We start from the raw sequence: 16,264 nt of genomic DNA, 5'->3' as shown, positions 1-16,264 counted from the left end.
GGAATTGTTTCAAGACCTCCAAATTTTAACGTGGTGCAATTTCCACCATGTATGGATTGCATATGCTGAACAAATCTTGGGGATCCGCCTCCTTTTCGAACCGAGTAAATATGCTCACGTACTCGGGCCCGGAGTTGTCTCTCGGTTTTTCCAATATAAAAGAATCGGCAACTACAAAATAAAAAATATACAACAAAGGTGCTCCGGCAGGTGATGAGGTGTTTTATTTCAAACACATAACTCCCTAATTTAATAGAAATCGCATTAATGTTGTGAGGGCATTGAGGACAGAAACCGCACTTCTTATTCCCTTTCGGGGCTATACCAGACAACCAAGTCTCCTTGGGATGTGCTTCTCTATTCAACTTCTGACCCTTCAATAAATCAGCGATCGTCTTGTTTTTTCTGAAGGTCACTATAGGTCTATTCTGTGCTGTATTCACAATATCTGGATCTGCCATGAGTAGATGCCAATTCTTAGTGATGGCAGATTTAATAACGTGATTCAAAGGGCTGTTTTTAAAAGCAAACGTGAATCTTGAATTCTGTTCAGTAGTAGACTGAAAATCTTTTTTCTTATTTTTTGAATCTATAAGTAAATCCTCTCTGTTTTTAGTTGCAGCTCTCCTGTAAGCTCGTGCCAATACTTCATTAGGATACTGACGCTGTCTAAAGCGTGTAAGTAAGTGTCCTGCTTGTTCCTCATAATCAGACTGCTTGCTGTTATTTCTTTTTAGACGTAAAAGCTGGCTATACGGAATAGAATTTTTAGTTTCAATAGGGTGGGAGCTCTTATAATGTAAAAGAGCATTTCTTGCCACTTCTTTCCTATAGCCTTGTGCCAGTAGCTGGTTATTCTCCACATATAGTTTAAGATCCAAAAATTCGAGACTATCTCCCCCAAACACACTCGTAAATACCATGTTCATGGCATTGACATTAAGATAGGCTACAAAATCCTCAAACACACTTGGGGGCCCATCCCACACCACCAGGATATCATCCATATACCTCCAAAATGCCCGAATGTACCTAGAAAAAAGATTGGAGGTACTAAAGACATACTCCTGTTCAAACGCGGCTAAAAACAGATTCGCGTATGAACAGGAGGTGGGACTCCCCATTGCGGTTCCGACTTTCTGTCGGAACCATTGCTTGTCGAATTGAAAAGTATTGTTATTAAGAATAAACATGAGGGCATCACAGATAAATTGTACAAAACCGTGAGACTTGTCAGTCCTACTCAGGATGTTTTGAATGGCTTGCACACCCGTAATGTGAGGAATGCGGGTGTACAACGCCTCTACATCTATAGATGCCAAAGAGAAAGAGGGTTCCCAATTAAAGTCGTGAATAAACCTTAATACGTCTCCTGTATCTTTAAGATATGTTGGAATGGAGGTAAGGAGGGGTCTAAGGGACCAATCTACGTATTTAGATAAGTACTCGGTCACCGAACCCACCCCCGCAACAATAGGTCGTCCAGGGGGGTGGGTGCGGGACTTATGTACTTTGGGCAACAAATACCAATTGGGGTCACTGGGGGCCACAGGTATAAGACGTTCTGCTAATTTTAGATCCAACACTCCAACCTCTACATAGTGGCGGAGGAACGATCTCAACTTCTCTTTAATACGGCCCGTAGGACTCTTTGACAACTTTTCATAGGTGTCTATCGCAGACAATTGACGCTGAGCCTCTTGGTTATAGTCGACTCTAGACCAAACAACAATACTGCCTCCCTTATCTGCTCTTGAGGTGACAAGATCCTCTCTCTTAACTAACCAACTCAGACCTTCAAATTCATCGTTAGATAAGTTACTCAGTGGATGGGGATAAATGAGTGCCTTCATGTCATTTTTTACTGCCTTCATGAACAAATCAATAGGGCCACCCGGTGCTAGGGGAGGGTTGGGGGGGAGTCTCCTCCACACTGAACCTGAGTGGTATCATCTGACGCCAAGTCAACTAACATATTCGTAAACTCCATGTCATTAGCATCAAAACCCTTAACGGGGATAAAGCCTAAAGGGCCTATATGGCAAGGTGTATTACAATCAATAACTACAGGAGGTTTTTTTACGGAGCTGGAAAAAAACTTATTGAGGTTAATTTTACGAACAGCCCTAAACAAATCGACTTCAAAGGAAACAAAATCAAAACCTTCAACTAATCCAAAATTAAGACCTTTAGACAAAGCAGTCAGAGTACTCTGGGGGAGGACAACATCTGTCAGGTTCTCCACCAGAGTCTCACCTGCTAATCTCTCCAAGTGACCTCCTTGCGTTTCTGTGCCCACTTTCCTCTGAGCGTGCCTCTTTCTGCCCCCCCTTCTGGTCTTCTTTCTAAAGGGGGTTGCTGAGTATAGGAGTTTCCCTGGCTAGAATCTCTATTACCCTCATCTGAGGCGCTCGTGTCTGATTCAGTGGTCCAGAAGTCTTGACTTCTGCGACCCTTGAAGTTTCTTCTTCTAAATCTTCTACCTGCATTTCTTCTACCATTTTTGTTATTATTGGTACTCCAAGAAAATACATTATCGTTGTCATAATCGCGCTTATCGTGCACAAATTTGTCGCGTTTTACTTCTTTTATCTCAATCTGGAGGAGGGCAATCTTCTTCTCAAGATTTTTAAAAAAAAGTGGTTGCTTGTATTTCAGATACTCGTTTACGAAATTCGCTTTTAGACCTTTCCAAATCTTCAGTAATTTTAACATAGTCTCTCTGATGTTGTTCCAGGACTATTTCTACTAATTTCAAAGCATGTTGCATATGTGCAGATTTCCAAGCATGCATAAACTCATTACTTTCCAAAAATTGGGATGGAAATTTATAATTCCTTAGACCCCTAGGGGCTCTGCCTGAGTCTACATAAGCCTGCAACGAATTAATAGACCAAAAAGATCTTGCTTCCTTTTCAGTGAGTGAAACAATTCTGTGCTCAAGTGCTCGTGTGCTAATAAGCTGCAATTCATCCTGCAAGTTGCAGGATGAAAAAAACGCTCCAGCGTCCTGTCTTCCTGTGTCCGGTATCGGATTTCCATCTGTGGAACTATTATCTGTCTCCATAGCTGGTACAAGGCTAGGTAACGTGCTCAACTTAAGAAAGTGTGCAGAGAAAGTACTAAAAGTAAACAAGAAACAACAGTGGCACCGGTACCTTAGGCCTCCTAAGACCACGAGATGGAGACGGCGTCCCGCTAGACTGGAAATCCACCCTGGCAACGGAGGTGCTAGGACAATAAAGACCGTAGTCACCAAATAGTAGTAAATGAAGAAAAAAGGTGTCCTGCACTCATCGCTTCAGTCCAGGTAATCCTGCTCCCATCTCGGGTCACGACTCGAACACGGAGGGCATGGGTAGTGGAGCGCTCAGAGGCGACTGCCGGCGGTTTCACGCATAGGAATGCGCTTCATCCGGCCTCGTTAACGTCATCGCGCTGTGTTGTATATTTTTTATTTTGTAGTTGTCGATTCTTTTATATTGGAAAAACCGAGAGACAACTCCGGGCCCGAGTACGTGAGCATATTTACTCGGTTCGAAAAGGAGGCGGATCCCCAAGATTTGTTCAGCATATGCAATCCATACATGGTGGAAATTGCACCACGTTAAAATTTGGAGGTCTTGAAACAATTCCCTGTCACCCTTCTGGAGGAGATAGACGTCGTCTGCTCCTGCGTGCTGAGGCGCGATGGATACTGCGCCTTGACGCACAGGGGCCGTTAGGGTTAAATGATAAATTAGATTTTTCCCCTTTTTTATAAATTTCTCTTTATTCAGGGCAGTTCTAGGTCTATTAGTATTGATGTACTTACCTAACTTGCTTTTTGCTTCCTTATGTGGCTTTTCGGTCCGTTCACTTCTGAATGTAACACGGGGTGAGAGTTCACCTGGAATCGTTTTTTTCATCCTGCAACTTGCAGGATGAATTGCAGCTTATTAGCACACGAGCACTTGAGCACAGAATTGTTTCACTCACTGAAAAGGAAGCAAGATCTTTTTGGTCTATTAATTCGTTGCAGGCTTATGTAGACTCAGGCAGAGCCCCTAGGGGTCTAAGGAATTATAAATTTCCATCCCAATTTTTGGAAAGTAATGAGTTTATGCATGCTTGGAAATCTGCACATATGCAACATGCTTTGAAATTAGTAGAAATAGTCCTGGAACAACATCAGAGAGACTATGTTAAAATTACTGAAGATTTGGAAAGGTCTAAAAGCGAATTTCGTAAACGAGTATCTGAAATACAAGCAACCACTTTTTTTAAAAATCTTGAGAAGAAGATTGCCCTCCTCCAGATTGAGATAAAAGAAGTAAAACGCGACAAATTTGTGCGCGATAAGCGCGATTATGACAACGATAATGTATTTTCTTGGAGTACCAATAATAACAAAAATGGTAGAAGAAATGCAGGTAGAAGATTTAGAAGAAGAAACTTCAAGGGTCGCAGAAGTCAAGACTTCTGGACCACTGAATCAGACACGAGCGCCTCAGATGAGGGTAATAGAGATTCTAGCCAGGGAAACTCCTATACTCAGCAACCCCCTTTAGAAAGAAGACCAGAAGGGGGGGCAGAAAGAGGCACGCTCAGAGGAAAGTGGGCACAGAAACGCAAGGAGGTCACTTGGAGAGATTAGCAGGTGAGACTCTGGTGGAGAACCTGACAGATGTTGTCCTCCCCCAGAGTACTCTGACTGCTTTGTCTAAAGGTCTTAATTTTGGATAAGTTGAAGGTTTTGATTTTGTTTCCTTTGAAGTCGATTTGTTTAGGGCTGTTCGTAAAATTAACCTCAATAAGTTTTTTTCCAGCTCCGTAAAAAAACCTCCTGTAGTTATTGATTGTAATACACCTTGCCATATAGGCCCTTTAGGCTTTATCCCTGTTAAGGGTTTTGATGCTAATGACATGGAGTTTACGAATATGTTAGTTGACTTGGCGTCAGATGATACCACTCAGGTTCAGTGTGGAGGAGACTCCCCCCCTTTTTTAGGGGGGGTCCCCTCCACATTCAACCCTCCCCTAGCACCGGGTGGCCCTATTGATTTGTTCATGAAGGCAGTAAAAAATGACATGAAGGCACTCATTTATCCCCATCCACTGAGTAACTTATCTAACGATGAATTTGAAGGTCTGAGTTGGTTAGTTAAGAGAGAGGATCTTGTCACCTCAAGAGCAGATAAGGGAGGCAGTATTGTTGTTTGGTCTAGAGTCGACTATAACCAAGAGGCTCAGCGTCAATTGTCTGCGATAGACACCTATGAAAAGTTGTCAGAGAGTCCTACGGGCCGTATTAAAGAGAAGTTGAGATCGTTCCTCCGCCACTATGTAGAGGTTGGAGTGTTGGATCTAAAATTAGCAGAACGTCTTATACCTGTGGCCCCCAGTGACCCCAATTGGTATTTGTTGCCCAAAGTACATGAGTCCCGCACCCACCCCCCTGGACGACCTATTGTTGCGGGGGTGGGTTCGGTGACCGAGTACTTATCTAAATACGTAGATTGGTCCCTTAGACCCCTCCTTACCTCCATTCCAACATATCTTAAAGATACAGGAGACGTATTAAGGTTTATTCACGACTTTAATTGGGAACCCTCTTTCTCTTTGGCATCTATAGATGTAGAGGCGTTGTACACCCGCATTCCTCACATTACGGGTGTGCAAGCCATTCAAAACATCCTGAGTAGGACTGACAAGTCTCACGGTTTTGTACAATTTATCTGTGATGCCCTCATGTTTATTCTTAATAACAATACTTTTCAATTCGACAAGCAATGGTTCCGACAGAAAGTCGGAACCGCAATGGGGAGTCCCACCTCCTGTTCATACGCGAATCTGTTTTTAGCCGCGTTTGAACAGGAGTATGTCTTTAGTACCTCCAATCTTTTTTCTAGGTACATTCGGGCATTTTGGAGGTATATGGATGATATCCTGGTGGTGTGGGATGGGCCCCCAAGTGTGTTTGAGGATTTTGTAGCCTATCTTAATGTCAATGCCATGAACATGGTATTTACGAGTGTGTTTGGGGGAGATAGTCTCGAATTTTTGGATCTTAAACTATATGTGGAGAATAACCAGCTACTGGCACAAGGCTATAGGAAAGAAGTGGCAAGAAATGCTCTTTTACATTATAAGAGCTCCCACCCTATTGAAACTAAAAATTCTATTCCGTATAGCCAGCTTTTACGTCTAAAAAGAAATAACAGCAAGCAGTCTGATTATGAGGAACAAGCAGGACACTTACTTACACGCTTTAGACAGCGTCAGTATCCTAATGAAGTATTGGCACGAGCTTACAGGAGAGCTGCAACTAAAAACAGAGAGGATTTACTTATAGATTCAAAAAATAAGAAAAAAGATTTTCAGTCTACTACTGAACAGAATTCAAGATTCACGTTTGCTTTTAAAAACAGCCCTTTGAATCACGTTATTAAATCTGCCATCACTAAGAATTGGCATCTACTCATGGCAGATCCAGATATTGTGAATACAGCACAGAATAGACCTATAGTGACCTTCAGAAAAAACAAGACGATCGCTGATTTATTGAAGGGTCAGAAGTTGAATAGAGAAGCACATCCCAAGGAGACTTGGTTGTCTGGTATAGCCCCGAAAGGGAATAAGAAGTGCGGTTTCTGTCCTCAATGCCCTCACAACATTAATGCGATTTCTATTAAATTAGGGAGTTATGTGTTTGAAATAAAACACCTCATCACCTGCCGGAGCACCTTTGTTGTATATTTTTTATTTTGTAGTTGCCGATTCTTTTATATTGGAAAAACCGAGAGACAACTCCGGGCCCGAGTACGTGAGCATATTTACTCGGTTCGAAAAGGAGGCGGATCCCCAAGATTTGTTCAGCATATGCAATCCATACATGGTGGAAATTGCACCACGTTAAAATTTGGAGGTCTTGAAACAATTCCCTGTCACCCTTCTGGAGGAGATAGACGTCGTCTGCTCCTGCGTGCTGAGGCGCGATGGATACTGCGCCTTGACGCACAGGGGCCGTTAGGGTTAAATGATAAATTAGATTTTTCCCCTTTTTTATAAATTTCTCTTTATTCAGGGCAGTTCTAGGTCTATTAGTATTGATGTACTTACCTAACTTGCTTTTTGCTTCCTTATGTGGCTTTTCAGTCCGTTCACTTCTGAATGTAACACGGGGTGAGAGTTCACCTGGAATCATGTGACTCACCAGCTGCACCTTTATAATTCGCACAGCGCGATGACGTTAACGAGGCCGGATGAAGCGCATTCCTATGCGTGAAATCGCTGGCAGTCGCCTCTGAGCGCTCCACTACCCATGCCCTCCGTGTTCGAGTCGTCACCCGAGATGGGAGCAGGATTACCTGGACTGAAGCGGTGAGTGCAGGACACCTTTTTTCTTCATTTACTAAGATTTATAAATTACTTCTATTAGCTTCTATTAGGCTTCCACTTTATTAACTTCTATTAAGTTTCCACTTGGCTTTTTTTCTGGCAGTTTTTGGAATACTGCCACTGCAGTTTTTGAGCCAAAGTCAGAAGTGGATCCATAAGGGAGGAGAAGTGTAAGTTCTTCCTTTATATTTCCTATTCCTTTTGAATACATTTCTGACTTTGGCTCAAAAACTGCAGTGGCAGTATTCCAAAAACTGTCTGAAAAAAAACCAAGTGGAAACTTAGCCTAACTATTGCACTCTCCCTAAAGTAGGTAATCACCCTGGCTGTGTGGCATGTGACTGGGGCACTCACTTTAGAAAGGGTAACCCCCATGCCCCTGGTACCTGATTCCTAACTGAGTATAGTCCCTAAAATATTCTCTGTGAAGAGAGAAAAAGGATGATAAAACTTTTGTAAAAAAAAAAACTAGTTTACAATTTAATAAACATGAAGTACATCACCTGGAAGTAATAAGAGGTAGAATTAACATCTTGAGCATTCTCATTAGCAATTCCCCAGGGAAGGAAAAGTATTGTTTTTCCTGAAAAATAAAATATGAAATTATTATAAAAGGCTTATACTGTATTTCCATACATAAAAAAAGTTAATTCCATTTCATATAATTTGAGCCTATGTCAATAATTTTTATTGCTGTAAATATATTGTATGTATGACCAAAATATTGCATGTAAAAGTCATTCAACATATGACGGGGGATATGGTATGAGGTGTCATGCAGCTTTGTCCACGAGTCATCTCTTGAACAAATGCTGCTGCAGGACTTCTATTCCCATAAAAACACAAGAAGACATAAAAACAACATAAGAAAGTGATGTAAGATGTAATTATATACAATAAATAATACCAGACATTGCTCCTAATGAACCAAAATAAACACTGAAGGGCAGATTTATCAAAACTTGTGTTGAGTAAAAGTTGACTAGTTACCCATAGCAACCACTCGATTTGCTCCTTTTATTTTTCACAGGCCTCTTTATAAATGAAAGTGGCAACTGGTCGACTTTTCCTCTGCACAGGTTTTGATAACTCTTTTCCTTAGTGCTTACACATTGCACATATTCCCAAATTGGATTCCAGGGCCCAAGCAAACACTGGGGCAGCACAATACAACAAAACAATTGCACAAATACCAAACATAAAGGCCCAACTGGGAAAATATAATGATAGCACTGATACCTGGGATAGTCAGTCATGTTCCCACCTCACCCACCAACGCATTTCGCTATCCTTCTTCCTCCAGTGGGATGGGGTGCAGGAGTGACTATTTTTGCCCCCAAACAAAGATGCAATGGCCAATCATCTAACTCAGCGTGACGCCAAATATCCAGCACTCCGTGCACATCCACTGGAACGACCACAATAGGGACAGAAAGACATATCACCATCATGTCATCTCGGTGCATGCACACGAAGCGCATCACACCATTGCAGCCATCTTAAAAGCTAAGGATGGTAACAATTTATACCCAAAATAATGGTAAAGATTTCCCAATTGGAGAGAGCTCACATCACAGCAACGTTTCTGTCCTCTCACAGAACCATTTTAAAGCTAAGTGATACATCTACATAGGTCAATTAAAGTGCAAAGTGCCAAACAATAAACATTCTCAGTGCTCATCAATAAAAATGTCATATTTGTGCAAATTCATATTTCATAAGTGCATATTCATTTTGTAAAAATAGCCAGTTTCAGACATTATTGCTTCCAGTTCATGTTTACGGTTCATTAATATCATCTGTGTAACTTCATGTGCATCAAATTCATACTTAAAGGGGTACTCCTGTGGAAAACTTTTTTTTTATTTAAATCAACTGGTGCCAGAAAGTTAAACAGATTTGTAAATCACTTCTATAAAAAAAATCTTAATTCTTCCACTACTTTTTAGGGGCTGTATACTAAAGAGAAATCCAAAAAAAGAAATGCATTTGCTCTGATGTCATGACCACAGTGCTCTCTGCTGACCTCTGCTTTCCATTTTAGGAACTGTCCAGAGCAGGAGAAAATCCCCATTTCAAACATATGCTGCTCTGGACAGTTCCTAAAATGGAAAGCAGAGGTCAGCAGAGAGCACTGTGGTCATGACATCAGAGGAAATGCATTTCTTTTTTGGATTTCTCTTTAGTATACAGCCCCTAAAAAGTACTGGAAGGATTAAGATTTTTTAATAGAAGTAATTTACATATCTGTTTAACTTTCTGGCACCAGTTGATTTAAATAAAAAAAAAAGTTTTCCACGGGAGTACCCCTTTAAGTACAGAAAGCCATGCTCACCCGTTCTCCAGTTGTTATCATGGCACCGCTAGCGTGGGTGTCTCTTCTTCAGCTGTGCAAGTAATAAAAGTACTAGCGTCCAGACGTAGTGCGCTGACGAGCCCGGAGCGCGATCAGCTGACAGCAGTCACGTGACCTAAAAAGCCACATGACGCCGCCATCATCATGGTGATCACCCACGCTACTGGTTAGATGGACATATCTTATTCACTCAAAGCCATTCATATGAGGGACAATTAACATCCTATCCACCCTAGTGAATTTAACTGTAATTCTGCAATTATTTCGTATTATGTATATCTATTATAAACAATATGCTATATATAATCATAATTGCTACATAATCAGGTGGGACTCCAAGTGTAGAATTAACTTAATAGTAAACAAAATATAAAAATAAACGTAACCCCTTAAGGACCAAGGGCGTAATGTTACGCCCTTGCGCCCTGGTACTTAAGGACCAAGGGCGTAAACTTACGCCCTGGCGTTTTCCGGTCCCTGCCGCACGCCGGGCAGAGATCAGAAGTGGATGCCTTTTGAAACGCTTCAGCAGGCATCCAGGGCAAACACCGAGGGGGGCCATGTCTGCCCCCCATGTCGGCGATCGCCGCAAATCGCAAGGGAAATCGCCCCTGCGATCTGCGGCGATACCGGGCTGATCGGGTCTCTGGAACCCGACCGCCCGGTAATTTTGCATGATCCCGGTTGTCACAGATAGCCAGGACCATGCTGAAGTATAGGAGCGAGGTGACAAGCCTGCCACCTCCTTCTATCCTATGTGATTCTTCGGTTAGCTAACCGACCAATCGCAGGGGGGGGGGGGGGGGGGGGGGGCGGAGGACGCGGCGGGGGGGGGGGGGGGGGGGGGAGTGCTGGGGCCCGACCCCGGTACTTACCTCATCCCGGAAGACCCGGATCCCGGCGGCGGAGACGGCGGCGGTGGCGTCTGGGCATGCTGGGAGTTGCAGTTTTGCAACATCTGTAGGTCCACAGTTTGGAGACCACTGTGCCCTTCCAGATGTTGCAAAACTACACATCCTCAGCATGCTCTTACTGTCCAGGGATGCTGGGAGTTGTAGTTCTGTAACATCTGGCCCTCCAGATGTTGCAGAACTACAACTCCCAGCATGCCTGGACAGTTTTGGCATACTGGGAGTTGTAGTTTTGCTACATCTGGAAGGGCACAGATTGGGAACCACTGTATTAGTGGTCTGCAAACTGTAGTCCTCCAGATGTTGCAAAACTACAACTCCAAGCATGCTGGGAGTTGTAGTTCGGCAACATCTGGCTCTAAAGATGTTGCTGAACTACTACTTCCAGCATGCCTGAGAATGTTTGGGAGTAGTGGTTTTGCAACAACTGGAGGCACACTGATTGGGAAACATTGTCTGTTTCCTAACAGTGTTTCCCAACACGTGTGCCTCCAGCTGTTGCAAAACTATGACTACCAGCATGCACTGATAGACTGTGCATGCTGGGAGTTGTAGTTTTGCAACAGCTGGAGGTACATTCACATAGGCAGGGGGCTTACAGTGAGTATCAGGCTGCAAGTTTGCAATGCAGCAAATTTTGCGCGGCAGCTCAAACTCGCAGCGGGAAACTCGCTGTAACCCCCCGCCCGTGTGACTGTACCCTAAAAACACTACACTACACTAACACAAAATAAAATAAAAAGTAAAAAAAACTACATACACATACCCCTACACAGCCCCCCTCCCCAAAAAAATTAAAAACGTCTGGTACGCCACTGTTTCCAAAATGGAGCCTCCAGCTGTTGCAAAACAACAACTCCCAGTATTGCCGGACAGCTGTCGACTGTCCAAGCATGCTGGGAGTTTTGCAACAGCTGGAGGCACCCTGTTTGGGAATCACTGGCATAGAATACCCCTATGTCCACCCCTATGCAAATCGCTAATTCAGGCCTCAAATGCACATGGCGCTCTCACTTTGGAGCCCTGTCATATTTCAAGGCAACAGTTTAGGGCCACATATGGGATATTGCCGTACTCGGGAGAAATTGCCTAACAAATTTTGGGGGGCTTTTTCTCCTTTCACCCCTTATGAAAAGGTGAAGTTGGGGTCTACACCAGCATGTTAGTGTAAAAAAATAATTTTTTTACACTAACATGATGGTGTTGCCCTATACTTTTCATTTTGACAAGAGGTAAAAGGGGAAAAAAAGCCCCCCGAAATTTGTAATGCAATTTCTCCCGACTACGGAGATACCCCATATGTGGGCACAAAGTTCTCTGGGGGCGCACAACAAGGCCCAGAAGGGAGAGTGCACCATGTACATTTGAGGTGATTTGCACAGGGGTGGCTGATTGTTACAGCGGTTTTGACAAACGCAAAAAAAACAAAACCCCACATGTGACCCCATTTTGGAAACTACACCCCTCATGGAATGTAATGAGGGGTGCAGTGAGAATTTACACCCCACTGGTGTCTGACAGATCTTTGGAACAGTGGGCTGTGCAAATTAAAAATTTTGTACAGCCCAATGTTCCAAAGATCTGACAGACACCAGTGGGGGGTAAATGCTCACTGTACCCCTTGTTACGTTCCTCAAGGGGTCTAGATTCAAAAATGGTATGCCATGTGTTTTTTTTTGTTTTTTTTGCTGTCCTGGCACTAAATGCGACATGCCCCCCGAGCAAAATTTGCTCTCAAAAAGCCAAATATGACTCCTTCTCTTCTGAGCATTGTAGTTCGCCCGTAGTGCACTTCAGGTCAACTTATGGGGTACCTCCATACACAGAAGAGATGGGGGTTACAAATTTTGTAGGGTATTTTCTGCTATTAACCCTTGCAAAAATGTGAAATTTGGGGGGAAACACCTGTGGGGTATTAAGGCTCACTTAATTCCTTGTTATGTTCCTCAAGGGGTCTAGTTTCCAAAATGGTATGCCATGTGTTTTTTTTTTTTTTTTGCTGTTCTGGCACCATAGGGGCTTCCTAAATGCAACATGCCCCCCAAAAACACTTTCAGAAAAACGTACTCTCCAAAATCCCCTTGTCGCTCCTTCGCTTCTGAGCCCTCTATTGCGCCCGCCGAACACTTTACATAGACATATGAGGTATGTGCTTACTCGAGAGAAATTGGGTTACACATACAATTATACATTTTCTTGTAAAAATTCAACAATTGGGTCTACAAGAACATGCGAGTGTAAAAAATGAAGATTGTGATTTTTCTCCTTCACTTTGCCTCTTTTCCTGTGAAACACCTAAAGGGTTACAACACTTACTGAATGTCATTTTGAATACTTTGGGGGGTGCAGTTTTTATAATGGGGTCTTTTTAGGGGTATTTCTAATATGAAGACCCCTCGAATCCACTTCAAACCTGAACTGGTCCCTGAAGAATAGTGAGTTTGAAAATTTTGTGAAAAATTGCTGCTGAACTTTGAAGCTCTCTGGTGTCTTCCAAAAGTAAAAACTTGTTCATTTTATGATGCAAACATAAAGTAGACATATTGGAAATGTGAATACATTTTTTTTTTTTGAATATCCATTTTCCTTACAAGCAGAGAGCTTCAAAGTTAGAAAAATGCAAAATTTAAAATTTTTTCATCAAATTTTGGGATTTTTCACCAAGAAAGGATGCAAGTTACCACAAAAATTTACCACCATGTTAAAGTAGAATATGTCACGAAAAAACAATCTCGGAATTAGAATGATAACTAAAAGCATTCCAGAGTTATTAATGTTTAAAGTGACAGTGGTCAGATGTTCAAAACACGCTCTGGTCCTAAGGTGTAAAATGGCCTGGTCCTTAAGGGGTTAATCATGGTTAAAAAATTGAAAATAAAACTATATTGAATGAAAAAATAAAAAAATTTAATTAAAAAATAATGAGCTACTAAATAAAATAAAAATAAGAAAATAAGAAAAAAATAATCAAAAAATAGAAAAAGAAAAAAAAGGAAAAAGAAATGTAAAAGATCAATTGAAATAAATACTTTATGTAAACCAAAAAAAATATTTCAGTCTAGGACCACCATTAGGTTCAACCATGGGATATTTGTGATCTCAACTAGGACTAGCTTCCAGGTTTGCAGGGTGTCAACATTCTGGCAACCCTCACAGGGTGCACAGAAAGAAATCCCTCAGGACCCCAACCTCCATATAACCCCACTGCAGCCAAAATGGGAGCATGCTTGCTACAGAGCAGCACACCAAACTCTCTTGCGACCAACCTTGTACTAACATAACATGATCAAAAAAATAATATAAACTAAGACCAAAAAGAATAAAAAATAAAATTTATAAAAAAATAATATAAAATAAAATACCAAAATTTTTTATAGAATTGTTCTACCAACTTGCAACTATCTTTTATACTATCTTTGGAGTCCAAACTGATATAATTACTGCATATTCAAATTAAGTAATACAAAAAAGGTCCCCCATAATTTAGGCTTTATTGCATAATTACAAAAAAAATATTTTATTTATTATACAACAGCCCACAGTTTTGTGAGTTTTGTTCAATATTATTCGGAACGGGTGTCATGTTTTCTGTTCACAACTGCAATCTGTATAGTGAAAAAAAAAGAAAAAAATATTAGAACAGTATTCATATTTACATTATTATATACAAAATGTATCACAACATACGCTGAACTGCGAGGTATCGCATTCATACAAGTTGAGGCAAATTAAACCACTTGGATGTAACTATGGGATCCACCATAATTCTCTTTTCTTTAATACACTTAAACCATCCCTCTTTAAAATATTAATCTTTATTTACCACAATTCATAAAAAGTGAAGACAGCCATCTCAAAAAATCTGGACTTAAATGAGGGCCACAGTGATTAGGCCGGGCAACCAAACAGAGAGCTAATATTCAGTTGTTATATATATATATATATATATATATATATATATATATATATCTGGGAGCACATATATAATGAACAGTATTAAAGGGGTATTCCAGGAATTTTTTTATTTGACTATGCTACAGGGGCTGTAAAGTTAGTGAAGTTCATAATATAGTGTCTGTACCTGTGTGTGATGGTTTTCTCACAATTCGTATTTGATTTTCACCCCAATATTTATTTTTACCAGCATACAAAATGACTGTTGTCTCAGATTTTTCCCAGCTTGCACTGCGGCCGAGACCTGACTAACTAGTTAGCTGAAGACAGGGAGCCTGTCTGCTTCAATGAGTGGAGGGATCGCTTGGTGGGAGAGAGATCAATCTGCAACAGCTGTAGGCACCTTGATTGAAAACCACAGGTCTTTTGTTTCAATGGGTGGGGTGGCTGATGTGTGGGAGGGAGGAAAATGGCATTGTGGGATTTGTAGTAAAAAAAAACATAAGTCAAACAGGAAATACAAGTTCACAAAAAGCTAGCCAGTGTGTTATGGTAATCTCATGACATGGTCATTAAGCCCCAAGACAAGCGCAGATCCTTCCTAAGCATGTCCATTACTGTCTGCCAGGTACGTACTAAAATCACCTTATGGTGGATAACCCCTTTAATGCACTCTTAACATTAGGGGATTAGCTGTATTCCATTACTAGAAGCCCCATATACTTATCAGGCTGCAGCATTCCCTATACCACAAAGCTACATATAAACCTATAGAGAGTGCACAATCACATTTACTCAGCAACAGCCCCTTGAAAAAGGTTACGAAGCAACAGCCCCTTGAAAAAGGTTACCAAACGGCGTTGGGGTACAGAGCAGCGGTATCATGGGTAAGCACTAGACACTTTATTATTCTTTCATGCATTTTATGATCAGGTAGTGTTATCTTGCACTCCCTAGCTATGCACTTTGGAATAGAGTAAATGTGATTGTGCCCTCTCTATAGGTTTATATGTAGCTTTGTGGTATAGGGAATGCAGCAGCCTGATAAGTATATGGGGCTTCTAGTAATGGAATACAGCTAATCCCCTCATGTTAAGAGTGCATTAATACTGTTCATTATATATGTGCTCCTAGGTATATATATAACAACTGAATATTAGCTCTCTGTATGGTTGCCCGGCCTAATCACTGTGGCCCTCATTTAAGTCCAGATTTTTTTAGATTGCTGTCTTCACTTTTTATGAATTGTTGCAAATAAAGATTAATATTTTAACCCCTTCCCGCAGAATGTCATATATAAACGCCGGGTTGTGCAGTGCGTTCGCGCATCCCGGCGTTTATAAATGACATGCAGTTAACCCGGCGATGCGCAGCATCGCACGGGTTAACTGGCAGAAGTCCCGCTGTTTCCAGCAGGGGACAACTTCTGCTTCACCCCCAGGACCATCAATTGATGGTCCTGGTCAGCGATCACTGTGATTGGTCCCTGTGGACCAATCACAGTGATCTGGGGTGAAAGTTCAGATCCCCCGCACTGCCCGCCCCTGGAAGTCGGGCAGAACGGGGGACGAAGGCTGCGGGGGCTCGCGGGGACCTGCGGCACACGGGGGGGAACAGGAGGGGACCGGCGGACTTACCTGATCCAGCGGCGGGACCGAGGAGCAGCGCGGGACCGGCCACGTGGACGAGCAGCGACGGGTGAGTATATGGTCCTCAGAGGCAG

General features: G+C 42.0%; 1 protein-coding gene and 1 long non-coding RNA gene across 2 annotated transcripts in view; one reads left to right on the top strand and one right to left on the bottom strand.

The window, feature by feature from the left end:
* LOC130368083 (excitatory amino acid transporter 5-like) overlaps window positions 1-16,264 on the bottom strand; it is a 247,682-nt gene that overhangs the window by 194,148 nt on the left and 37,270 nt on the right. Inside the window, exon 2 of the mRNA XM_056571355.1 lies at window positions 7,884-7,963. Coding sequence (XP_056427330.1) covers window positions 7,884-7,963 — 80 coding nt within the window. The remainder of the gene's footprint in view (window positions 1-7,883; window positions 7,964-16,264) is intronic.
* LOC130368089 (uncharacterized) overlaps window positions 1-16,264 on the top strand; it is a 93,428-nt gene that overhangs the window by 61,190 nt on the left and 15,974 nt on the right. The window lies entirely within an intron of this gene.

This window comes from Hyla sarda, chromosome 1 (assembly GCF_029499605.1).
Source record: "Hyla sarda isolate aHylSar1 chromosome 1, aHylSar1.hap1, whole genome shotgun sequence".
Taxonomy (NCBI): Eukaryota; Metazoa; Chordata; class Amphibia; order Anura; family Hylidae; genus Hyla; species Hyla sarda.
Note: the sequence above shows the minus strand (reverse complement) of the source record. Positions and strands in the feature narration are given on the sequence as shown.